The sequence below is a fragment of the Rana temporaria genome, chromosome 12 (assembly GCF_905171775.1).
Source record: "Rana temporaria chromosome 12, aRanTem1.1, whole genome shotgun sequence".
Lineage (NCBI taxonomy): Eukaryota > Metazoa > Chordata > Amphibia > Anura > Ranidae > Rana > Rana temporaria.
This window is the reverse complement of record NC_053500.1, coordinates 50100770-50126895: the sequence shown is the minus strand read 5'-3', so window position 1 is coordinate 50126895 and position 26126 is coordinate 50100770. Positions and strand designations below refer to the sequence as shown.

Sequence of the window (26126 nt, the reverse complement as noted above, 5' to 3'; positions counted from 1 at the left end):
AGTTGGGAGCTATGGTAACACCTTTAAAAGGATTGTAAGATTGTGAACAGGGCTGTATCAAATATCAGGCCCACGTAGTCCAATAGGTGAGTCGGGTCCAATGATGACTTTTAAAGGTCAAGTATCCACTGGAATCTCTGTAGAGTCTGGACTGACCGCTGGACATTAGCCGCCAGGATTAGGGAATACAATGGGACATCTTCCAGCAATGTAATAGCAGCCAGACAGCGGAGAGTGGTATGGGTGACAGGTCCTCCGGTAGCAAGGGGGAGTCGGTATTCCGACTCTTTCCCTATCGGTTTCCCAAAAGCAGTAAGGACCAAACCTGCAGTATGGTGACCCCATGAACTTGGCTGCATGGTGCAGGAGAGCTGAAGGAGGTAATAAAGTGAACACATGAGGTCCACGATTAGTGAATGGCAAGACCCCAATCTGACCGGTGTGCAGACATGGCATTCAAGTACACCCTAATAACCCTGACTACATCCACACACAAAAAAAAGACAAATTAGAAAAGACTGGCTTGGGTCAAAAAGTACAAACACACAATGCCTTCATTCAAGTAGAAAGCTAATACCACCTTAGGCAGGAGAGACAGCCTTTGATGCAGGACAATCTTATCCTTGTGAAGGACCAAAAAAGGAGGCTTGCAACAGTACCTGGATAATGTCCCATGGAAATAATGATGGCCTGACGTGGTGGGGCTACGTCCTGAAAAGGTGTGGACAAGTGGCCATGATGTCAGAGGGCACTGAGATAAGACCGCTAACACTGACACCTGAACCTTAATTGTGCTCGAGTCCAACCACTGCTCCACTTTGTGTCTAACAGCAATAGGGTCACTGGTTAGAATCCCAACCACGATACTACCTGCAAGGAGTTTGCATGTTCTTCCTGTGCCTGCGTGGGTTTCCTCTGGGTGCTCCAGGTTCCTCCCACTCTCCAAAAGACATGCGGGTAGGCCAATTGGCTCCTGTCTAAATTGGCTCTGGTATGAGTATGTATAAATGTGAGTTAGCTACCTTGGATTGTAAGCTCCTTGAGGGCAGGGACTGATTTGAATGTACAATATAGCTTATATTGTCAAACGTATTGGGACACCTACCTTTACACACACACATGAACTTTAATGGTATCCCAGTCTTAGTCCATAGGGTTCAATTTTGAGTTGGTCCACCCTTTGCATCTATAACAGATTCAACTCTTCTGGGAAGGCTGTGCACAAGGTTTAGGAGTGTGTCTATGGGAATGTTTGACCATTCCTCCAGAAGCGCATATTTGAGGTCAGACACTGATGTTAGACGAGAAGGCCTGGCTCGAAGTCTCAACTCTAATTCATCCCAAAGATGTTCTATCGAGTTGAGGTCAGGACTCTGTGTAGGCCAGTCAAGTTCCTCCACCCCAAACTCACTCACTCATCCATGTATAGGACCTTGCTTTGTGCACTGGTGCGCAGTCATGTTGGAACAGGAAGGAGCCATCCCCAAACTGTTCCCACAAAGTTGGGAGAATAAAATTGTCCAAAATGTCTTGGTATGCTGACGCCGTAAGAGTTCCCTTCACTGGAACAAAGGGGCCAAGCCCAACTTCTAAAAATATATTGTCCATTCAGTCCTTACCCTCAAGGAGTTTACAATCTAAGGTCCCTAACTCACATTCATACATACACATACTAAGGTCAATTTAGACAGGAGCCAATAAACCTACCAGCAAGTCTTCAGGGTCTGGGAGGAAACCGGAGTACCAGGAGGAAACCCATGCAGGCACAGGGGTAACATGGAAACTCCAGGCAGGTGTTTGCCATGGTTGGGATTTGATCCAACGATCCTAGTGCTACTAAGCAGAAGTGCTAACCACTTAGCCACGGTGCACCCCAATGCTTGTTTAATGCATGCAAGTGCGTGGAATCGGTGCATTGTGCTGCTTTACTAAAAATAGTGCAGGAGAGTTTCAAAAGTGTACATTGACTCTTAGGAAAGCTATTTCTTAAAAACATACCATTCATGGCATCACCAAAATGCTAATTGCTAATTACATGTAAACTATTTTTCAATCTTTCCTTTTTTAGCATGTCTGCTCTTGCCAAGTTGTGCCGAGTAGAAGTAGGATTTAGTGGAATGGCAAGTCGAAACACAGCTTAAAATCTGGCGGGTCCTTTTCGATACCTTATACAGTAAATCCTTGGATTGCGAGCATAATTTGTTCCAGAAACATGCTTGTAATCCAAAGCACTTGTATATCAAAGCAAATTACCCCATAATAAATAATGGAAACTCAAATGATTCGTTCCACAACCATTTATTCATAAGTCCTTCAGTTTATAGTCCATATAAAAAGATTATAGCAATGTGACAGGTTGTGTAACCAGAAAATGACCATCCACAAATGGAAGCCTCCACAAGGAGATTAGAAGCAAAATCCAGCAGGAGCTACAGAGTATAAAAGAGAAGAGAGGCGCCTCTAAGGCCTCGTACACACGATCGGAATTTCCAACTGACTTTTTCCATCGGAAATTCCGACCGTGGGTATGCTCCATTAAAGAAATTCCATTGGAAATTTCGATGAATTCCATCTGAGATTACATAGAGAACATGTTCACTTTTCCTCCGATGGAATTCCGTCGGAATTCCGATGTGAATTTGGTCGGACAAAGATCCGATCGTGTGTACAGGGCAGTGTAAGTGTAGCAAAATGTTGTACTGTCATTAAATATAACCATATTTCTACACTTAGAGGCTCCTCTCTTCTCTTTTATACTCATTAGTTACATGACGCTAATGGAATATCAAGACATCGCTTGCATAGCAAGTCAAAATGTATTAAAAATGTTTGCTTGTCCTGCAAAACGCTCTCAAACCAAGTTACTCTCAAACAAAGGTTTTACTGTATTATAAAATCACAAATTGTAAAATATTAGAAGTCAATTTTAAAGAATCAGCAACAAAACAGTCACCATCAAGCCTAAAACCTTGAACTTACCATCATCCACGTAGTCCGATGTAAGTGAGACTTCATCAGATGCCAAAGAAGTCCCATGGCTCAGGCTATGGTTATCATCATAAGTGTCTTGTCCTGTTGCTGCAACATTAGTGTCACCACCTAAGAAAATAAGCAAACAATTTAGAAAATGTTGGTAAAACACCTGAAAGATGTAATAATTTTTTACTTAGATTTGTAATACTAAGGTCCCTGGGTTTCTATTAAAAAAAAAAAAAATCCTCCTTCCCATCTTACCCTGATGCTCTAATGCCTTGTTCACACGAGCGGAATTTCCGACGGAAAAAGTCTGATGGAAGCTTTTCATCGGATATTCCGTCAGTGTGTATGCCCCATCAGAAATTCTGATGGAATTAGATAGAGAACATGTTCTAAATTTTTCCGTTCGTCTGGATGCAATTCCGATAGACTAAAAACCATGCATGCTCAGAATCAAGTCGACGCATGCTCAGAAGCATTGAACTTCATTTTTCTTGGCTTTTTGTAGTGTTGTACGTCACCATGTTCTTGACGGTCGGAATTTGGTGTGACCATGTGTATGCAAGACAGCTTGAGAAGAATTCCATCGGAACTCCGTCGGAAAAACCGCCTGAGTTTATTCTGATTGGAAAACCGGTCGTGTGTACAGGGCATTAGACCCAGTGTGACGTTGACCTGCTCTCGATGTTACTCGAGTCTATGCATTGTATTTGTATCAGTAACATGTGATGACAGAATGTAAACAAAAGAGTCAACATTAAAAAATTAAAAACGAGAAATGGAGTGCAGGTGTAGGTGCTCGGAAAGGGTCGGGTATGGACTTTGGGGGGAGCCCATGCCATTTTGTATTTTGTTGTGGGGTTCTCCTTAAAATCCATACCAGGCCTTATTATTACCAGGCACGCATACTTTTTGTCTTTTCAGTGTGCGGTCCCTGAAGGGCCTGGTATGGATTTTTGGGGGCCATGAAAGCCTTTTTTTCTTTTTTAAATCAGCTCTTTTGAGCTGGCTCCTTAACAATCAATGACTCATTCCTGCTGGCTGACGTCACGGATGAGTTACAGTAGTAACACGTATTAAAAAAATTATAAAAACCGAACCAAGTCGCACTGCAGCTGCTCTACAGAATCACATTGAAAATCAAATCAAAATCGCACTGCGCTAGCCTGAACCTAGCCTTATGGTATCCCTGCTAGTCTGAAGACCCAAGGTGAGCTACAAGAGAACTGTATTTCCTACTTCATACTCTAGGTGTAAAGCCTGGTACACTAATAGTTTTTTTTTGTTCAAACCCCCAGTGAGTTGAACGAAAAAAAAACTGACAACTCAGGTTGGAGCCGCTGTACTAACAGTCCGACGTTAGTACAGAGATCTCCCCTGCTGTGCTATTGTGCTCTGACAGGGGGACAGGATGGGATGGGGACAGAACACCCTGGTCAGCGCAATCAGCTATTGGCTTAGAGCGCTGATCGGAAGCCAGCCTGCTTCTGGTTTCCCAGCATGCTCGTCCGATAGAAGCTGGCCAAACAGCCGGCTTCTATCAGACCAGCTGACATACGCATGGGTCGAATTTCGGCCTCTTTTTATGGAACCGGCCAATGTCTCCTGACATTCGACCTGTGTGTACTAGGCATAACACTACAATGATAAGAAAAGCACACCACTTCTGTAAGTGGCGGACTTTTACTGGGCCATTTGATGTTCCAGTTCTCGAAAAGGTAGCAACTGGCTCTTCTCACAAGCTGGAGGTTGTGGTGCTGATGTAAGTGTCACTGGGCCCTGGGACAGCTGTTGGTTTGCCTTTCCCATAGCTCCCATAGAGCTGATAACCTGTAAAATGGGCCCACTACCATGCAGCACAATGATGAGACAGGGAGTGAGGATAGGTAGCGTGTATGGCTGTATAGATTTACCATAATTCCATGATTGTACTGAATTCACTCTGCGCTGTTGTCATCCTCCTAGTGATCAGCACTGCTAATGTAAATAGGGGGAACTTTTCCCCTGCAGCCCAGAGCTTTCCTCCACTATTTGTACTGTCTGTATATTCCTATACATAGACTTTTGAGCAGGTGGGCAACTTGCCTGGTTATGGGGGCCTTACAGAAAAATGAATATGTGACCACTTTTACGGCCCTCCTCAGACTTGAGTTTGAGACACAGTACCCATGGTAGATCAGCTATGCAAGGTTACAGAAGACATGTTTATTTTTTCCAATTAGATCTTAACGGGCAAGTATTTTTCAGCCTATAACTCTATAAGAATAACATGTATCGTCTATAACAAGGGTCTCCAAACTGTGGCCCTTTGCTTGCCTTAATGCGGCCCTTTGGACACTATTCCATCCAACTCCAATGGGGCATTATTCTTGTTGCTGACAACAATGGGGCACTACTCCTCCAACTGACACCATCAATTCTTTCCATTGACACCAACGATGGGGCACTAGTCCTCCCACTGACACCAAAGATTTGGCATGATTTACTCCCACTGGACACCTGGACATTTTCTACTCTCAGTGGCCCTAGTCTGGCCCCCCTAAAGTCTAAAGGACCGTAAACTAGCCCTTTGTTTAGAAAGTTTGGAGACCCCTGATCTATAAGAATAACATGTACCGTAGTGAATGTCCAGCCAAAACTTTCCCTAGTTTGAATCAGGTAGGGGAGGTTAAAACGCCTGTAAGGATGTTACTCCTATTTAGAGCTTTGTTATAGAGACTTCCCACAATTTACTGTCCTGGTGACAACAGTTTTACAGACAGGAAATTAGGGAAATTAGACAGAATTTTTTTTTAGAGAATATGGAAAGGCTACAACTTGTCAGCAATGTTATTCTTTCTCTGCCCTTTTTGTAGATTTCTCACTTTCCGTATAGTGAAAGTGAGGGGAAAACGCACTGGACTGCAGTATAAACAAAATCAGGAATTTTTATTCTTTCCCACTTAGTCCAAAAGTTACAAAAAGTTTTGTTTTGGCTGCATATACACACACTTTAACCCCATCCTGCTCAGCATCCCTTTTATAGGTTCCTTACACCTGGGAGACAGGAAGGATCCTGTGACCACTATGATTCCCTGTTATAGTGGTCATATGATCATATGATCAGTAGCCAGCCCTGCCAGTTGCCGATCATTAGTAGGGACCAAGAGCTACCTTTAACAGCTCAGTCACTGTCAGTGGCGGCTGGTGCTCAACATTTTTAGGGGGGTGCAAACAAACTGAAAAAAAAAACATCAATTGCAGCCTCACTGTGCCAATCAATTGCCGCCACTGAGCCCAAGCGCAGCCACTGTGCCCATCAATTGCCGCCAGTTTGCCCCATCAAATGCCGCCAGTCTGCTTCATCAAATGACGCCAGTTTGCCCCATCGAATGCTGCCAGTTTGCCCCATCGAATGCTGCCAGTTTGCCCCATCAAATGCTGCCAGTTTGCCCCATCAAATGCTGCCAGTTTGCCCCATCAAATGCTGCCAGTTTGCCCCATCAAATGCTGCCAGTTTGCCCATCAAATGCTGCCAGTTTGCCCATCAAATGCTGCCAGTTTGCCCCCACTGCCCATCACTTACCATTCTCGGGTCATCGCCGTCCTCCACGCTCCCTCTGAGTCCTCAATGTCTTTTCCGTCCTCTTCATGTCATCTCTGCTATGATTGGATGCCTGATAGGCGTCCAATCACAGCGCCAGTAGCTTCAGCCAATCAGGTGACTGGTAACCCGACCCGGTGCACCTGATTGGCTGAGAGGCCGGTCAGTGTTAGGGAAGCGATTGTTAGGGAAGCCTCTGGCTCTAATTAAGCACTTCCAAAACACCCCCACCCCTCTAATTCAGATGGCCGGCGCTCGACAAGGGGCCTGATACCTGAATAGAGGGCGGCAGCGGCGACAGTAGATAGATTCATGCAATGCAGGAGATATGGGGAGTTTCCTGTGTCCTCTATGGACGCACCGCCACTGATCACTGTGCTGGGAGCACACAGTGATCACACTCTCAGCACAGAAAGATCTGCTGTTCATGTACGCATATGTGCAGCATGTGGGCGTTAAAGTTAATTTATTTTTGTTGTAGCATATATGCGTTACATGGCGGCAAGAAGTGAAAGAGTAACTCCACTTTTGTTGAAGAAAAAAAAAACATTCCCGTCTGGGTGATATATGTACATTTTAATGATTTTGACAAACTTTGTTGCAGATTCCTACCTTTTGTTATTCTGAGGATGTCCCTGTGTGTTTGTCTGTGCCCATTTCCAAACGTGAGTCTAAAGCCTCGTACACACCAGCGGACATGTCCCATGAAAACGGTCCGCGTTTTAGGGTGCTTTGGATTACAAACGTTCTCCTAGAACTGATAATACTCGTAATCCAAGGTTCCACTGTACCTTTTCTCATCAGCAGTATATAGCAGTCTTGTGACTTCTATCAGTGTCCAGCCAAGCACTGTTTAAAGCTTGTGGTGGAGTTTTCATTCTCCTCTGATTGTCCTATGAGGCTGTATGACCCATGACTTTCTGTCTGGACAGTGCTGATTGGCCCTGTGCTAATCACATGCACCCTTCCCAAAAAAATGTAAACTTTCTAGCAATACACACCAAACAGCATGTGCAGAGTTCTCAAAAGGCTCTGTTCTATCAACAGATGGATTGGGGACAGTAAAAGAAAGGGAAAGATCAGAGGAGACAGGATCAAACAGCTTTTTTACACAATGCTGAGGATTAACCCCTAAATTCTATAGTAGAGTATAACAAGCATGCTTTACTGCATATGCAGACAGATCTTACTGTTGTGGGTTTAGTAACACTTTAAGGCATTGCTCATTACAGTTCTCTCCAACTTTTGCTGAGACATTGCTCATTTTCATGCTCTTTCCAGCTATTCCTGCCCCACTTCAGCCCAGGATTTCCTTGTCTTAAAGTTCAGTCCTGGTTTTCCAATGTGCCCACACACTTACAACATTGGGAAAGGCCTAGAAGGTATTTAAGCACCAGCCTATGAAATTACATGTGCTTTGTCTTCAAACCATCTACCTGAGAGCAAGAACTTCAATACTGAAGTCTTTTTCCTGTGGTTGCTGACCCAGATTACCTGAGTCTTCTCTCCTTATTTGCTTTCTTCATTGTGAACTGTCTGACTATTCTCTGCTTACTGCCTGCCAAGACCCCTGCCTGATCTCAACTACTCTCTCATCTCCAGTCTTACTTCAAATGCCACGTACACACGATCGGATTTCTGATGGAATAAAATCCGATGTAATTTTTTGTCGGAATTCCAATGAAGCTGACTTTCATCAGTCTTGCCTACACACTATCAGACTAAATTCCGACTGCTACAAGCCGAGAAAAATGAAGCTCAATGCTCCCGAGCATGCGTCGACTTGATTCCGAGCATACGTGGATTTTTCTCCGATGGAGTTCCACACAGACGATCGGAATTTCCTATCGTTTTTTTTTTCATCGGAAAAATGTAAAACATGTTCTATTTTTTTACACCGATGGAAAAAAGTCAGATGGGGCCCACACACGATCGGTTTCTTAGATGAAAAAAGGCCATCGGACTTTTTTCATCGGAAAAAACGATTGTGTGTACACGGCATTACTCGTTGCTGACCCAGACCCTTTTTTTAATCCTGCCTACACTCTACTCCCCTTTCTCCACACTGTAGCGTCCTGGTCCCCACTCACCCTTTGGTGGGTTGAGCTTGGGGGTTGCAACCTGGTAGCAGCATGCAGCAAAATCTCCATCATCAGGAGCTCTGGTGAAAATCAGCTGGTGCTTAGACTCCCAGCCAAGGGGTGTAGTCAAATAAAAAAAAACGCCACGTACTTGGCTACTGGAGATTTCTCTGCTTGATGAACTCTGCAGCAGATTTCATAACTCCAAATTCATGTCTCCGAGTATCATAGCCAATTTAGAGTCTTCCATAGGTGCTTGTCTCCTCCATTACTGATAAACAGGTACTGTAGTCTCTCTCAAGCCTGAGATTTTTGTCTCAGGACACATTGAGGAGTATACCACTGACTTTCGTGTGGAGTGTGGACACTCAATAGAATGTACTTGAGCACCAGTCCTGCCCAGGCCTCTCAGAACAGATAAAGATTAACAAGCTTGAGTTAGAATCTCAGACATGCTGGGCCTTTTTCCACCTATGGGGGCCTTGTGGGTTTCCTCCACCTATTTATTGTTTGGTCCTCATATTTATTCTTGTGACTATATCAGTCACCAAGGTTGACCTGCCTTATTCGCAAAGCCTCACTTAGGTTTCCCTCTCCCCCCACCCCCACTTTCCCTCCCATTTGTTTCTTATGTACCAGCATAGTTGCCAACTGTCCCGGGAAATATCAAGAAAAATCAGTGTTTTCTCTTTTTTTAGCCACTAGGGGGTCCACGGCCGGCAGTGAAATGTCTCTGCTGGCTGTCCATTTTACAAAAGACCAGCTCTCGTATAGCCTGGTCACTCGCCGAGGGGAAAAAGCAAGAGACGGAGCCAGCTGGGTGGCTGCCAATAGAAATTGAGCTGCCGCCAACCCCTGCCCCTTGGCCTTCCCACCTGTTGTGGGAAAGGGCATGGGGCAGGGGTTGGCGGTAGCTCAATTTCTATTGGCAGCCACTCGGCTGGCTCCGCCTCTTGCTTGTTCCCCTCAGCAAATGTGACCTGTGTTACACAAGGCTGGAATACTACTGTAATAAAGGCGGAGACTCCACTGCTGTGACACCTGATGTAAGGGTGGGCTCCACTGGGGGACACCTGATGTAAGGGAGGGCGCCACTGGGCAACACCTGACGTAAGGGGGGGCTCCACCTGATGTAAGGGAGGGCTCCACTAGGGGACACCTGACGTAAGGGGGGGATCCACTGGGGGGACACCTGATGTAAGGGGGCTCCACTCGGGGACACCTGATGTAAGGGAGGGCTCCACTGGGGGAAACCGGATATAAGGGGGTCACTGCTGAGGGACACCTGATGTAAGGGGGGGCGACACTGCTGAGGGACAAGCTTTATTCTACTGATCATAATACGCCCAATATGAATTTAAGGCCTTTCTTAACATGCTTATCACATCATTTATCTGGATCAAAGCCCCTAAAACTGTATATTAATCTATGAAACTATGATCTATAGTAATGTGATCATGAATATCTGTTTACTGTAGAAAAAACATAACCAATTCAATGTGAGAGGAACATTATCCCGGGCACGTCTCATACATCCAGCCTGGGATGACAGCTAGGAACATGCTCAAGTGATCAAGTTCTCACCGCAGCACAAACCTTGGGTGACAGGTCTGGCAAGCAGTGCCTCAGTAATTAGGAGGAGAGTGACACTGAGCAAGCCAATATAAAGGCATGCAGAACAGTCCATTGGGGACACGGTCAGTCTTAGCCCCAGTCACAGACTTACTAGACAACAAGAATAATTCTTTCATTAATTAGCTGCCTTACTCCCGAAGTCCAAAGAGATCTATATCTTACAGGAAAAACAATATAATTAGCTGAGCACTTTAGACCAATAATCTATTCCATTCTGCTGGCTTCTAAACTTGCAGCAGCATTATAATCTCTAGACTAGATATGGATTTAGCACACACTGAAAGACCAGCATTTTCCATTTGTGCATGCTCAATGTAACTCATAAAATAAATCCTTCCAATAAACTGCAAAAAGCCAATTGAATTTAAATGAGTATAAGAACATATGGACAGAGATGAAATGCAAATTAGCATTTTACCCACTTCATAAATGCATGAATTCAGTTGTGAAAATTACTATAAAAACAAAACTTTTTCCCCCAAATCTTCATATACTAGTGCTGTAACTCTACACACATACAATTTTTAGAATGAAATACTGTAGCCAAGAACGCAAAACCCAGCGCTATCTTAGGCAATAGACCTGTAACCTTTTTAACTGGTAGTAAAATCGAAAAAACTTTTATTATTTATTACTAGCAGTAAAAAGCAAATGGTGGTTGGAAATGGACGCATAGACCTTCCTACAACTAAGATTTTTTTCCCCTCATAAATATGCACATTCAGATTACACAAGAGTACGTTTTTATTTCCATGTAGGATGAAAAGGGTTAGAAGAGGAGACAATTCTTGACAATGGCTTACCAGTTATCTGTGAAAATTCAACCTAGCCAATCAATTCTTTCCTCCAGATCGGGTACCTAGGGGTATTTACAAATAAAGCACTTATATACATGAGATGATTTCCCTGAATGTAACCAGTGGGGCCAAGAGATGTTCATCTTATGGTAATGAGTGCCTTCATGTTCCCTACTTGCATAACAGATGGTATTTCCTTTTCAGATTTACTATTTATAGATAAGCAAAACAGGGTCTGATTTACCTGCAAGAAAAAAAAGTGTTCTGTATTTCTGCACCCAGGAGTCATCAGTGGTGGCATGCGCCATTGCCAGCAGCCTGCACAAATGACAGCCCGTCAGCAGTGGTAATTAGGTCGATGAAAACATTTTCACCAGTTTCGTCAGCGGTATGTTGCCAATGCCGAAAACTAAATAAAAATGACTCCACATTTTCGTCAATTAACAACAACTAATGACGAAAATGAGAATTGATTTTCAACAACGAACTAAAACTGAACTAAAATGTGAGGGGGGGGGATGCTTGCCCACATGAACTTCCGGTTTCATCAGAGCTCCAGCTGTAAAGCCCATGAGTGTTTACCCTCCCATCAAGCAAGGTAGCGACCCTAGAGTGCTTAATGGTGTGGAGTGCTTAGCACTGTGTAGCATTACAGACCTCTTTAGATGACTGTCCAGAGAACTGTGTGCATTAGCCTCCTCAGACCACTGTGCAGCATCTTCAGGCCTCCCATCCGTCCAGAGCCCTGTGTGCATTACTGGCCTCCTCATATCACCGTTCAGAGAATTGTGCATTACAGACCACCGTCCAGAAATCTGCAGCATTTACAGGCCTTCTCAGTCCACCATCCAGAGCACTGTGCATTACAGACCTCCTCAGTCCACCATCCAGAGCACTGTGCATTACAGGCCTCCTCAGTCCATCGTCCAGAGCACTGTGCATTACATGCCTCCTCAGACCACTCTTCAGAACACTGTGCATTACAGCCTTCTTCAGACCAGTGTTCAGAGCACTGTGCATTACAGCCTTCTTCAGACCACTATGCATTACAGCTCTCTTCAGACCGCTGTGCATTACAGCTCTCCTCAGACCACCATCCAGAACACTGTGTGCATTACAAGCCCCCTTAGACCACCCAGAGCACTGTGCAGCATTTACAGGCCTCCTCATGCCATGGTCCAGAGTGTCTGTGTAGTTTGTTTAAACCTTAATACCATGAATAATAACATACAATGGAGATAATTTTTATTTGATCCACTGCAGAATTTGTACGTTTTTCCACTTCAATGAAATGAAGGGTCTATCATTTTTATCATAGGTATATTTTAAATGATAGAGACAAAATATCAACCAAAAATTCTGAAAAATCACGATACAAATGTTATACATTTTACTGTAATTCAGCGAGTAAAAAAAGTATTTGATTCCCTACCAACCACTAATAATTTCGTCTCTCACAGACTGGCTACAATATGTGCTCATGTGGTACACAGATTAGTCCTGTCAATTTTAGGAGGTGCCCCTAACGACAACTTGTTATGTGTATAAAAGTCACCTGTTCACAGAATCTCTTTTTTCTATTCAAACCTCACCTTCATGGACATGACCAAAGAGCTGTCAAAGGACATCAGGGACAAGACTGTAGACCTGCACAAGGCTGGAATGGGCTACAAGACCATCAGCAAGAAGCTATGTGAGGAGGAGACAACTGTTGGAGCGATTATTTGCAAATGGAAGAAATACAAATTGGACACAGAAGCATACATAAGTCCCGCCCACATTTTTTTCCCCCCTCAGTCTAGGCCGATACGTATTCTACATATTTTTGGTAAGAAAAAAAAAATCGCAATAAGCGACTGGTTTGCGCAAAAGTTATAGCGTCTACAAAATAGGGGACAGAATTATTATTATTATTTTTTTTTACTAGTAATGGCGGCGATCTGCGATTTTTATCGGTACTGCGACATTATGGCGGACACATCGGACACTTGACACATTTTTGGCACCATTCACATTTATACTGCGATCAGTGCTATAAATATGCACCAATTACTGTATAAATGTGACTGGCATTGAAGGGGTTAACACTAGGGTGTGAGGGAGGGGTTAAATGTGTACCCTGCCTAGTGTTACTAACTGTGAGGGAAGGGGACTGACTGGGGGAGATGACCGATCTGTGTCCCTATGTACAAGAGACACAGATCGGTCTCCTCTCTCCCTGACAGGACGTGGAGCTGTGTGTTTACACACACAGATCCACGTCCTTGTCTCTGTAACCGCCGATCGCGGGAGCCTGGCTGACATCGCGGCTGCCAGGCTTGTGCATCGGCATCCCAGTGATGCGGCGGGCACGCGTGCGCGCCCCCCAGTGGCCAGGAGGAGCGGAGGCCGTAAAAAGACGGCGACTCAGAGAATTAGAACCACCCTGCGGCCGTATAAAGTCGTACGGCCGTCGGGAAGTGGTTAAAGTAGATTCAGATACTACTTTTGCAGGGTTGGGGTTTCTATGAGAACCCCAATATCTCCTGTTACTAGCCAATCAGACTGGAACACAGAACGACGATATGCTTCTGCACCTGGCATCTGGGCCAAGGATTTGACACCTCTGATCCAAAGTCCTCTAAACTATTCTCCATCCTGATCATGCCTCCAACCTTCATGGGCATACTGAAAACCATCAAACTTTACTGGAATTAAAGGGTTGACACACCAATATTCAAATAAAAATACATAATAGCCAAATGACCCATAAAAACAGGGCCAAATTGTCACACAGTAGGAAATCCAGCTGCCATTTATTGACAACTCTACCATAGGGCTTAGCGGAGTTCTTGGGAAAAAAAGCCCAGGGACTAGGAGCTGCGAGGAGCAGCAAAAAGGATGAAATCAGAGAGGCTAGGCAGGAAAGGCTTCCATGCTCCCCTTTAATGCCAGTAAAGGCAGATGGTTCTAGTTATGTTCTTGTGCACATTTTTGGATGTAGCAGATAACCGGTATATAATCTCTGGATATGCCGATCCGACAGCTGAGCCTGCAGACCAGGAGGTGTCGGGAGGAGGAGGGAGCAGAAAATAAGGGGGTTCTCATGAAGGTGGAGGCACCTGATCACCTTCCCACACACTAAGAGCCGGTTCACACTGGGGCGATCTGCTATCCGACTTCAGGTCGCCTCAAGTCGTCCCAAGTCGCGCTGTCCAGAAAAGCAATGGAAGTGAATGGGAGCCGTCTTAATACACACTACTGAAGTCGCTCCGACTTCAGAAAAGGTTCCTGTACTACTTCAATCCGACTTCTAGGCGACTTGTACCCATTGATTTCAATGCAAGTCGTCTCCAAGTCTGATCTCTGTACATAATGAGGCAACTTAGAGGCAACTTTGCAGGTAGCAGAGAGGAATTTACCCAGAAGCACCCAGGTACTCCCCTGTCCCCAGGCAGCCCCCACCTTCCTAGACACGGATTACTTTCAGTTTAGACGATGTCTCTGTATTCCTCTATACACCATGTCTACCAGAGCCAGGGAAGGGAATAGAAGAGAGGCTGTGGATAATGAGTCTCTTATAAGGTTTATCAAGGAGAGACCAGGGCTCAAGTCCTGCGGGAACGCGTGGGAATGGAGTTCCTGCACTTTTTTTACAGCAGGAACTCAGTTCCCTTTGCAGGACTAGAGCAGCCGAGCCGCCCGAGCCAATCCTTCACTAAGCAGCGATGACCAGCTCGAGTCACTGTCAGGGGCAGGCGAACCTTAATAATCCTTTATGTTACTGGCCGCTTCCTGTACATGGATTCATCGGGTAGTGAGAGAGAGAGAAAGAGAGAGACTTGTAAAGCGCAACACATGCGAACTGAATCGCCTCTGGGCGCTGTATCCATTTCATGGGTAAGGAACCCCTTGACCTCAGAAGAGATGGGTTTTAATCTTTCTCCTGAAGGCCAAGTGGTCTGACTTCAGTCGGATGGTGGTTGGTAGTGCATTCCACAGGCGAGGTCCCTCGCTTGCGGGTATTCCGTCACTTCCTCGATGCCGCAATGTCTCCTGCGAGCTTTTGTCATTGTTCCCAGGAGACATTGCGGAGGTCTGCCGCGAGTTATCGCGGGATTTAGAAAGAACTTGCTTGCTCCTGGGAACAATGACAAAAGCTCCCAGGAGACATTGCGGCATCGAAGAAGTGACGGAATACCCGCACACTACCCGATGAATCCATATACAGGAAGCGGCTAGTAACAAAGGATTACTAAGGTACAATGGATCGAAAAAACCCCAACATGCGGTTTAGTAATTATGCATATGAGCGTATAATTTTTCTTTTTTTGCTGGGGGAGTGGATCTTGGGTGGGAGTTCCCACACTTTTTTTCCACAGGACTTGACCCCTGGGAGAGACCATGTCTGTATGACAAGACAGACAGACATTACAAGGACCAACAGAAGAGGGACAATGACTGGCTGGATATCTGTCACATGTCCTTTGAGGATTTTGATGTATTGTCCCAGACCGACCGCACTGCCAAATGAAAGTTAAACCTTTATTATATGTCTGTTTTCCTTGGCTAGGCATGATGGTTGTAGTTCCATACAGGCCACTTGTTTTCACAGACAATGGGTGCATGAACTCCCCCTTGTCTATATCCCTACCCAGCTCTGAGCACCATGCCTTGTTTCCAACCTCCAAAGACTACCCCTTCTGGCGATTTGTGGTACTAACAGTTTTGTATAGAACTTTTTACCAAGACAAGCAGTATAATAGATACCTTGCAGACAGCAACAGTAGATCCCCTGCCAGAAACAGTAGATCACCTGCCAGGAACAGTAGATCCCCTGCCAGGAACAGTAGATCCCCTGCCAGGAACAGTAGATCCCCTGCCAGGAACAATAGATCCCCATACAACAAACTGGCGGCCCTCGAGCTGTTCCAAAACTACAAGTCCCATCATGCCTCTGCCTGTGAGAGTCATGCTTGTAACTGTTAGCCTTGCAATGCCTCATGGGACTTGTAGTTTTGCAACAGCTGGAGGGCCGCCAGTTTGACACCCCTGCCTTAAAACAACAGTAGATCCCTAACAGGAACACTAGTTCCCCTGACGACAACAACAATAGATCCCTAACAACAGTATATCCCTGGCAGGATCAATAGATCCTTATTGATCAACAGATCAATACTGCCAAACCAGCTGCTATGACAGCTGACATTACTTAACGCACAGGGAGCATTTTGGACACAGAAAAACAGGGAAGAAGAAATAAAACAGGAAGAAGAATGATGTCAAAAGAGCTTCGAAGCTCTGATTGGCCACTTCTAACATTCCCTGTCCTGGAGGCGACTTCAAGTTGTGTTGTAAATCGCCCCAGATCGCCCCAAGTCGCCCCGTGGTTCATGCTGAAGTTGTGTTGGAGTTGCCTCTGAAAGTCTCGTGTCGCCCCAGTGTGAACCGACTCTTACAGAAGTATTAGGGAAGCTGTTGAGTTACTTTTACAATACACCAAAGTGGTTGCAGATCATAAGAAAACAAACCTAGGCCTAACCCTTTACCCAAGCCTTTTTCTGACACTTGTTGCTTACAAGTCAAAATCAATATTTTTTCCTAGAAAATTACTTAGAAAACCCCAAATTATATATATCGTGGAAGGACGACAAGCTATGATACTTAAAAATAGCCATAGGCGACATTTTAAAAATGTCTACAGGTTACTAGTTTGGAGTTACAGGGAAGGACTTGTGTTAGAATTATTGCTCTCACTCTAACGATCACGGCGATACCTCACATGTGGTTTGAACACTGTTTACATTTGCGGGCACGACTTATGTATGCATTCGCCTCTGCGTGCGAGCACGGAGGGATGGGGCACCTTCATTTTTTTACATTGTTCCTTTAAAAAAAAAAAACGTGATCACTTTTATTGCTGTCACAAGGAATGTAAACATCCCTTGTGACAGTAATAGGCGGTGCCAGGTACTCTTTACGGAGGGATCTGGGGTCTATAAGACCCCCAATCCCTTCTTTGCACTTAAGGGGGTTGTAAAGGTACAATTATTTTTCCTAAATAGCTTCCTTTACCTTAGGGCAGTCCTCCTTCACTCACCACATCCTTCGATTTTGCGTTTAAATGTCCTTATTTCTTCTGAGAAATTATCACTTCCTGTTCTTCTGTCTGTAACTCCACACAGTGATGCAAGGCTTTGTGGAGTGTCGTGCTCGCCCCCTCCCTTGGACTACAGGAGAGTCAGGACGCTCTCTACGTTGCAGATAAAGAAAGGAGCTGTGTGTTAGTGGGCGTCCTAACTCTCCTGTAGTCCAAGGGAGCACGACACTCCACACCAGGGAGAAAGCGTTGCATTACTATGTGGAGTTACAGACAGAAGAACAGGAAGTGAGGATTTTTTAGAAGAAATAAGGACATTTAAAAGTAAAATGGAAGGATGAGGTAAGTGAAGGAGGACTGCACTAAGGTAAAGGAAGCTATTTAGGGGGGGGGGGGAATGTACCTTTACAACCTCTTTGGCAGTTTTGAATGCTGTAATTTTTATTTTTTTATTTAGTGCCTTTAGGGCTCCAGTAAATAGGAAATTATGTCATGACATCGCTTAAGGGTAACTAGATCTGAGACCCGATCAAAGCAGACTAAAGCTTCGTTAGGGTCTCCAGCCAGCTGGCGGACGTGTCGGCTGGTCGCTCGTGCCTTCCGGCGGGATGGGAGAGCCTGGGCAAGCCGTGGAAGGCAGCGTCCAATCCCGTTGTGTGTAATAACAGCCGAGCGGCTGCTTAGCTGCATCAGTTGTTATTACAAGAAAGCCGATTGTCGGCTCTAACAAATGGTACCAGGGAGATGCCTGCAACAGCAACCCCTTCAAGCCGAAGGCCACATATTTAAGTCGGCATGAAGGGGTTAAAGGATAAGTTCACCTTTAAAAAAAATTATAAAAATGCCCATTTTTTGCAGGTAAATAGATGTGCATATACTATTTTTCATTTGTAGGAGTCTGGAAAACATTGCACCTGCGATCAGCTGATTCACAGGGGCAATGCAGGGCTCCTGCAGACTGTCAGTGTAAGCTGTCTGCTCGAACGGGCAGGCAGTTACACATTGACAGGAAGACTCAATTAACTATCTAGTGTGCTGGACAGCGCCCTGATAGTTCATCGAGAACTACAAGCCTTCAACTGCAAAAGATGTACTGGTAGTTGATTCATTCACAGAACTCTGGGAGCCCTGCACAGCCATGCTAAATCAGGAAGTGGCTACAGTGTCATGGTTATGCAGTAATGTTTGTCTGTCTGCTTACCTATCCTCCATAGCCCGGATTCAGGTAGATTTGCCCCTTATTTACGGAGGCGCAGGGCAGCGTTTTTGCCCTGCGCCCCCGCAAATTTACTGCGCTACCCGCGATTCACGGAGCAGTAGCTCCGTAAATAGAAAGTGACACTGTAGCCACTTTCTATGGTTACACAGGCGCAATTGCTTCTTGAATCTGGGCCCATGTGTTCTGCTTTAGACGCCAGCCACTCACCTGGCTGCTTAAGTAATCTCTCCTCTAAGCATGGCTCCACCCCAGGCCCCATCAGGGAACTCTATATTAACCTGTCCACTGTAAGCCAGCCGTGCTGATCAACATTGTTTGTTAAAGTGGAGGTTCACCCGAAAAGTTAATTTTTAACCTTCGATTGAGGCTCATTTTGTGAAGGGGAATCGGCTAGTTTTTTTAAAATCTAAGCACTACTTACCGTTTTAGAGAGCGATCTTCTCCGCCGCTTCCGGGTATGGGCTGCGGGACTGGGCGTTCCTATTTGATTGACAGTCTTCCGACAGGCTTCCGACGGTTGCATCTATCGCGTCACGATTTTCCGAAAGTAGCCGAACGTCGGTGCGCAGGAGCAGTATAGAGCCGCACTGACGTTCGGCTACTCGTGACGCGATGTATGCGACCGTCGGAAGACTGTCAATCAAATAGGAACGCCCAGTCCCGAAGACCATACCCGGAAGCGGCGGAGAAGATCGCTCTCTAAAACGGTAAGTACGGCTTAGATTTAAAAAAAACTACCCGATTCCACTTGACAAAATGAGCATTAATCTAAGGTTAAAAAAAAAAATTCGGGTGAACTCCCGCTTTAAGCTATTGTGTGTTTTGGTTTCCTGCTTGCCGTGTGCTCTACGTCTGTCTCTGTTTTACCGATCTTGGCTTGTTCTTGACTATCCCTGCCTGCTTGTGACACTGACCTCTAGCGTGTTTTATGTTTATCCTTGTCTGCTAGTCGCCCCGACCTTTGGCTTGTCCCCTTACTATCTCTTGTTATACTGGTCTGCTGCATCCTCTCAATCCTCCTGTAGCCTATTGTGAGCATGAGCTGGGAGACTCTGGGGGTACGTGACCTGGAGCCAGTTGCAGCCCAGTCCATCCCCACCACTAGGGGCTATGGTGAACATTTGCTGGCTCTTAGACTCCGCGCCCTGGGGAATATTATGCTCTAGCTCCTTATGGGTTCCCTGTTGGTGCTCCAGTGGACCTGCCTCCCTTAACCACCCAGAGTTCTATCCATAGAAGTGAGCCGTATGGTCCACTACCATAGTGGTGCACTCCTGACCCCAACAGTATGCATCTGTCACCTGGCCTCAGGTGACCTGACATACAGGAGCGGGAACATTTTATATGTTCCACACCAAAAACAGTTGGAACATGCAACATGTTCCAAAAGGTGAACTTACAGCATCCTTTTTGCCATAGCGTTGATGCCAGTGAAAGGGTTAACAAAAACCCCCAAGATTTGATTAGCATGGATACTGATCCAATCCTAAAACTTCCCCACAGCAATCCACAGCTCCCTCCTAGAGATCAGAGCAATCTACAGAGGGTGCTGCAGCTTTAATATTCCAAATATCTCATACAATCGGTGAAGGGATGGCTTCTTATGACAGGGGGTGCCATTTAGGCAGCTCATTTTACAGCAGCACTAACTCCATATTCACAATAATAGAAAATTATCACAAGGCAGCTGGTACGGTGATACCGCGGAATTACGGTCTTGGAGGATATTTATTGCTGTGACAATAAAATCACTAGCATTCTCCAAGTAAAAAACATTTGATTGTATTATTACAGGTACTTATATAGTGCCGACACTTTACGCAGGGTGTACATTTTACATACTACTTACTCACATCAGTCCTCACAAAGACTGCCTTGCCCTGTATAAGAGCAGGCAAAGACACTTCACCACTGCTAATGTTAATATAAAAATATATTTCAAAGTGGTTGCTGAATATATGTAAAGTAATTATGATAGAAAAAGTCCCTGTCCCAAGAAAAAGAAGTCCCTATCCCTGTTACAAGAAAAAGTCCCTGTGAAATATTGATTCCTTTTTGAGAAACTTTTACATTCAACAGTAGGGGGAGCTCTCTGAGCAGCAGTATTAGGAAAGAACACATTCAGCGTGCCTTATGAATAGTCTCTGCCAATTTGTTAACTGAAGTAAATTATTATACACAAATGAATACATTTAATACCGTCATTTATCCTTTGGGACTTCTGTATTATTTAGGTGCAGTCAAAATACAGAATCCGCAGTCATTTGCCAGCAAAATATGCCGAAATGATTAGCAGCAAGGTTTCCTAAGCTTGCCAGACACCAGTAGAATTTTGTTTGAACGTTTGTAGAGAAATGCACAAAATTGTTCGTCAGATCAATCGATAGAACCATTCTGTATTTGACAAATTTTAAATGAAAATCAGGAAAATTTTCATTTTCTTGCCATGCAAGGTTTCAAATTCAACGTTCTATTTTGAAATGCGCATTACAACAAGCACGACTTTACCCAAGTGTTCGTTCACAATTGAGAATTTAGAACCGCGTTCACAGTTAGAATTTAATTTGTTCAGAAAAAAGAAACCTTGTCATTAAGGTCAAAACAATTGTCTATTTGATCCCATTAACTATTAGAAAATCAAATGAACGTGAATTCTTTACTGCTTTACCCTGTGTTTTATCTTTACTTTGATAATTCAGTAGATCTGACTAGGAGTAGTTAAGTGGAACTAAAATCAAACGTGAGCATGTCTGCATTTCAATTTATTCAGTGTGAAAAAGATGTACTGATTGGCCGTTTCTCTCCCCAGTGATATCCATTAGTGTCTAAGCCATCTGGGATACTCCTAATTGGTTGAGACAGAGCAGCAGCGCCATTGGCTCCTGCGGCTGGCAAAGTCAGTCAATCAGGGGGCTGGGTCGAGGCTCCGTGCCTGAATGGCTACACTGAGCTCTGACTCGGCTCAGGAGCCCCCATAGAAAGCTGCTGCTGACACTCGATAGGAGGGAGGGGCCAGGAACAGCAAAGACGGACCCGAGAAGAGGAGGATCTGGGCTGCTCTGTGCAAAACCAACTGCACAGAGGAGGCAGGTATAACATGTTTGTTATTTTATTTTTAAACAAGACTTTCACTACTGTCGCATTTTGAATGACAATTGCGTGGTGCAACACTGTACCCAAACAACATTTTTATCATTTTGCTCACACAACTAGATCTTACTTTTGGTGGTATTTAATCACCACTGTTTTTGTTATTTCTTGTTGATAAATAAATGAAAAAAGACTGAAAATGTTGAAAAAAAAATGTTTTTCTTTATTTCTGTTATAAAATGTTACAAATAATTATTCTTCACAAATTTAGGCCAAAATGTATTCTGCTACAATTCATTAGTGAAAATAACCCAAATTAGTGGATATTTAGACTGTAGGACAGAGTGCACAAACTATGGTATATACAGTATATATGAAAATTAATCATTTCTAATGTACTGACGGATTATGTCATTTCATGACAATACAAACACCCTCCAAAATTACCCATTTTTTGGAAAGTAGACAGTTCAAGGTATTTAGTAAGAGGCTTGGCAGTATTTTTGAAGTTGTAATTTTTTTGTCACAATTTTTGGGAAAAATTAAGAAATTAAAAGAAAAAAAAAAGTAATTTTTTTTTTCTACATACTGTCACCAGTGCAGTACAGCACATCATCATAATGTAGCTGGCGTGACGGTGATCAGGAACAATGACTGCCAACAGTATAAAAAATAAAATGTTTACTCATTTCTTTTTTTTTTAATTACTTTTTTTTTTATGATTTTTTTTTTTAATACACTGTGACCAGAGCAATCTAATGTTACCATAGTAACATGGGAAGTGGTTAAGATTTTTTTTTTTTTTTTTACACATTATGATTGCTTATAGCAGTGAATTACAATGCTGTAAACAAGCATTTTCCTGAATGATTCAGTTTCTTTTGTTGTGATTAGCTGTGATTGCTAATCACATTGTACAGATGGGCTGTGATTGTCCCTGTCTGTACCATGTGATCACACTGGCCAATCACAGCTAGCAACACAATTATACACAATGGATGGCATGAAGGGAAGCCATCCATTGTTTACAATTGTCATGTGATCTGCTGTAATTAGTCACATGGTATCGGCAATGGGCCAGTATCCCATGGACACAGCCCAGTGACAGATTGCGCCGCAGCACGGAACCGATCCAGGAGGACGACATATGATGTTTTAAAGCGGTGGTTCACCCTTCATAGCAACATTTTAGCATAAAATTAGGCATAGTAGCGCGAGCTACAGTATGCCTGTCTTGATTTTTTTAGCCCGGTACTCACAGTGCAATCGTACATTGAAGATTCCGACTCCCCGCGGGGAATGGGCGTTCCTATCCAGACGGAGGATGATTGACGGCCGGCTCTGGCACGTCACACTCCCCGAAGACAGCCGGAGTAGGTCTCGGCTCTTCACGGCGCCTGCGCACAGACTATGCGCAGGCGCTGTGAAGAGCCAAGCCTATTTCGGCTATTTCCGGAGAGGCGTGACGTGCCAGAGCCGGCCGTCAATCATCCTCCGTCTGGATAGGAACGCCCATTCCCCGCGGGGAGTCGGTATCTTCAATGTACGATTGCACTGTGAGTACCGGGCTAAAAAAATCAAGACAGGCATACTGTAGCTCGCGCTACTATGCCTAATTTTATGCTAGAAGAAAAAAAAATTATTTTTTTTGTTTATAGGGTGAACCCCCGCTGCTTGTAATAATCTGTTTTTTCATTTGCACAGAAATTCAGACAAGGGGATTAGGCCCTCTTTAAGGGGCAGTCCAAGCTCATGAAATGTTGCTCACATCAGCTTAAAGTGGAGGTTCACTCGAAAACTTAATTTTTAACATTAGATTGATGCTCATTTGGGGAGCTGCGGTGGCTCAACGCGATTGGCACTGCGCTGACAAGCCATTCACCTCTGCAGCTAGGGGTTCGGCTCCCGGTCTCAGCTACATGTGAATTGAGTTTGGTGGTCTCAGCCCGGCTCCCGGTGGGTGTGCTATGCGAGGTAAGCCTGCGCTTAGTATGCCCACCCCCCTCCCACAAAAACCACCACACTTACACGCACTCGAAATTGGGTTAACATGCACGCACTTTGACCACGCGGTCTCTAAAAAGAGAGGCGAAGGACTAACGGGGATGGTTGAGCGGGCTAGATCCTCTCACTCCCTTATAGGGAGTCCCTCTGCCCCGTTGGGCTTCAAAGCGGAGCAGGTAGGACGGGCTGTGTGGGAGGACCCCCTCACACATCCACCATTGCCACCCGGGGCATGGAGAAAGGTGGCAGATTGCCTCTGAGGGAACCCTGCCTACTCCCAACTCCTGCAGTCCGGCTCCTCTCTCGAGTACACGCACAAAATACACTTTAAAGAAAAAAAAAAAAAAAGATTGATGCTCATTTTGTCAAGGGGAATCGGGTAGTTTTTTTAAAATCGAAGCAGTACTTACCGTTTTAGAGAGCGATCTTCTCCGCCGCTTCCGGGTATGGGCTGCGGGTCTGGGCGTTCCTATTTGATTGACAGGCTTCCGACGGTCGCATACATCGCGTCACGATTTTCCGAAAGTAGCCGAACGTCGGTGCACAGGCGCCGTATAGAGCCGCACCGAAGTTCGGCTTATTTCGACTACTCGTGACGCGATGTATGCGACCGTCGGAAGCCTGTCGGAAGCCTGTCAATCAAATAGGAACGCCTAGTCCCGAAGACCATACCCGGAAGCGGCGGAGATGATCGCCCTCTAAAACGCTAAGTACTGCTTCGATTTTAAAAAAAAACACCCGATTCCCCTTGACAAAATGAGCATCAATCTAATGTTAAAAAAAAAATTCGGGTGAATTCCCGCTTTAAGGTGTTTTGAACAAATGGGTGTAGTGAATTGGTAGCCTCGAGCTTCAAAATTCAAAGTTTCACATACCCGCAGGGTATATTTGCCTCTAATGCTGGCAAAACAAGGTTGGAAAATCATTTGAAAAAGCATTCAATATGCTCAACTTTTGAAACATTAGTGGGCGAACTTCGATTATAGAAATGCAAAGTATTATGGGCCTAAAACAATCGGTTTTCTAAACATTCGTGGAATAGATCGAAAACAGTTTGAAAAATCTACAGCGCATGCACGTGTTACGCGTTAAAATGTAACCACTGATCGTGAAATCAATTGGCAAAAAATGTCTTGTTTATGCCGTTACCGATCAGTAATCTCTCGATAATTAGGTGACATATTTCGATACAATGATGGTGTTATCGCATTCACGTTAAACAGATCTTTAGAAATCTGACATATTTTTTAACCATATATGGCCAGCTTAACCTGCACCCCTCGTAGCAGTTTTCTGATCTAGGTCTCGCTGTTGAGGGACCTAGGGAGTGCCAATTCAAGCTCCAATTGCAAAAAGATTCCAGTTTTTCTATGCAAACCTCTCATGGGGTTTAAGAAGTGCAGAGAACAACAGGTTTTGGATCTGAAAGCATTGAACATATCTGTCAAGATACACAAGTTCCACATGGAGTTGATCAGTTTGGTAACATCCCTGCATCAGGGGGACTGTCATCCATAGATATCAAGGATGCATATCAACCTGTTTCTATTACCAGGGTCATCTTGCGCTTTGTGTAAGGGGAGGAGCATTATCAGTCTGCAGCTATGCCCAAACCGTGTTTTCTATGGCGCTAGTGTTAGCCACCTTGAGGTTGAAAGGGACATCAATCATGGATACCACCTTATTTTGCATGAGTAGTCTTACTCTGAACTGGAGTCCAACCTTCACTATTCAGAATTTTTGCTGATTTTTTCACGTCATCAGAAATACCTGGGGTTAGTCTTGAATACCACTCAGACAAAAGTGTTCCTTCCAGTAAAAATACTTCAAAAAGTGCAATTTCAGTTCCAACATTGCATGCACTGGGTCAGCAGTTCCTAAACCTAACACTAAACCTTGCAGCACAATATGCTATTGTAGTGCAACAAGTCTCCTCTGTCACCGTGAGTAAGATCAAGGTAAGCTACCTTATTAAGTCATCTTTAGTTTAGTTTAGTTCTATACTTATCTGTCTATCGAGTATTAATATTATGCATTTTCATGGTGTATTGTATTGCATTTTATTTATTTCATGTATTTTTTAACTAGCTGGCTGTCAGTATTATTATGCTGTTCAGACTGGGACTGAGGCTGTGGTAATTGCCAAATTCTTTCACCTGCTGATGGCCTAATTGACAGGCACATATAAACCAGTACATTCAGTGACTAGGCACGCTTCCTGAAGACGTGTCAAACGAAACAGACGTAGAGGCGTCAACTGGTCACGTACCGAGGTCACTTCCGGTTCCTTTGGGCTCACTGCGGTGCAGGGTGAAATGCATGCCAGCGCACATGAGTCGGGACCATCTCCACCAATTTCATTCTATGCCATCCATCTTCAGTGTCGGCCTTGGGCACTCCTAAAGTAAGCAGCCATTTGGCTTTTTATTTGAAAATTTTTTAGTATAATAAATGGGATTACACTATTTCGGACCTTATCTTCTTATTTGCATATGCCGTCCTGAGTCTCCATGGGCTAAGACGTTGTTCCATTATCTGCTAATTCATCTGTTAATAGCAAAGTTCAACTTGCTATGAAGCACATTTGACCACTTTTTTCAGTAAAAGGGTCAATTACTTGTGGTAAGCTGCCATCTTTTGAGCACTTTTGTGGGTGTCCTTA

General features: G+C 44.4%; 1 protein-coding gene across 1 annotated transcript in view; it reads right to left on the bottom strand.

Moving 5' to 3' along the window:
- The window catches only part of SKAP1 (src kinase associated phosphoprotein 1), a 634192-nt gene that overhangs the window by 474167 nt on the left and 133899 nt on the right, over positions 1-26126 (bottom strand). Inside the window, exon 4 of the mRNA XM_040331208.1 lies at positions 2980-3099. Coding sequence (XP_040187142.1) covers positions 2980-3099 — 120 coding nt within the window. The remainder of the gene's footprint in view (positions 1-2979; positions 3100-26126) is intronic.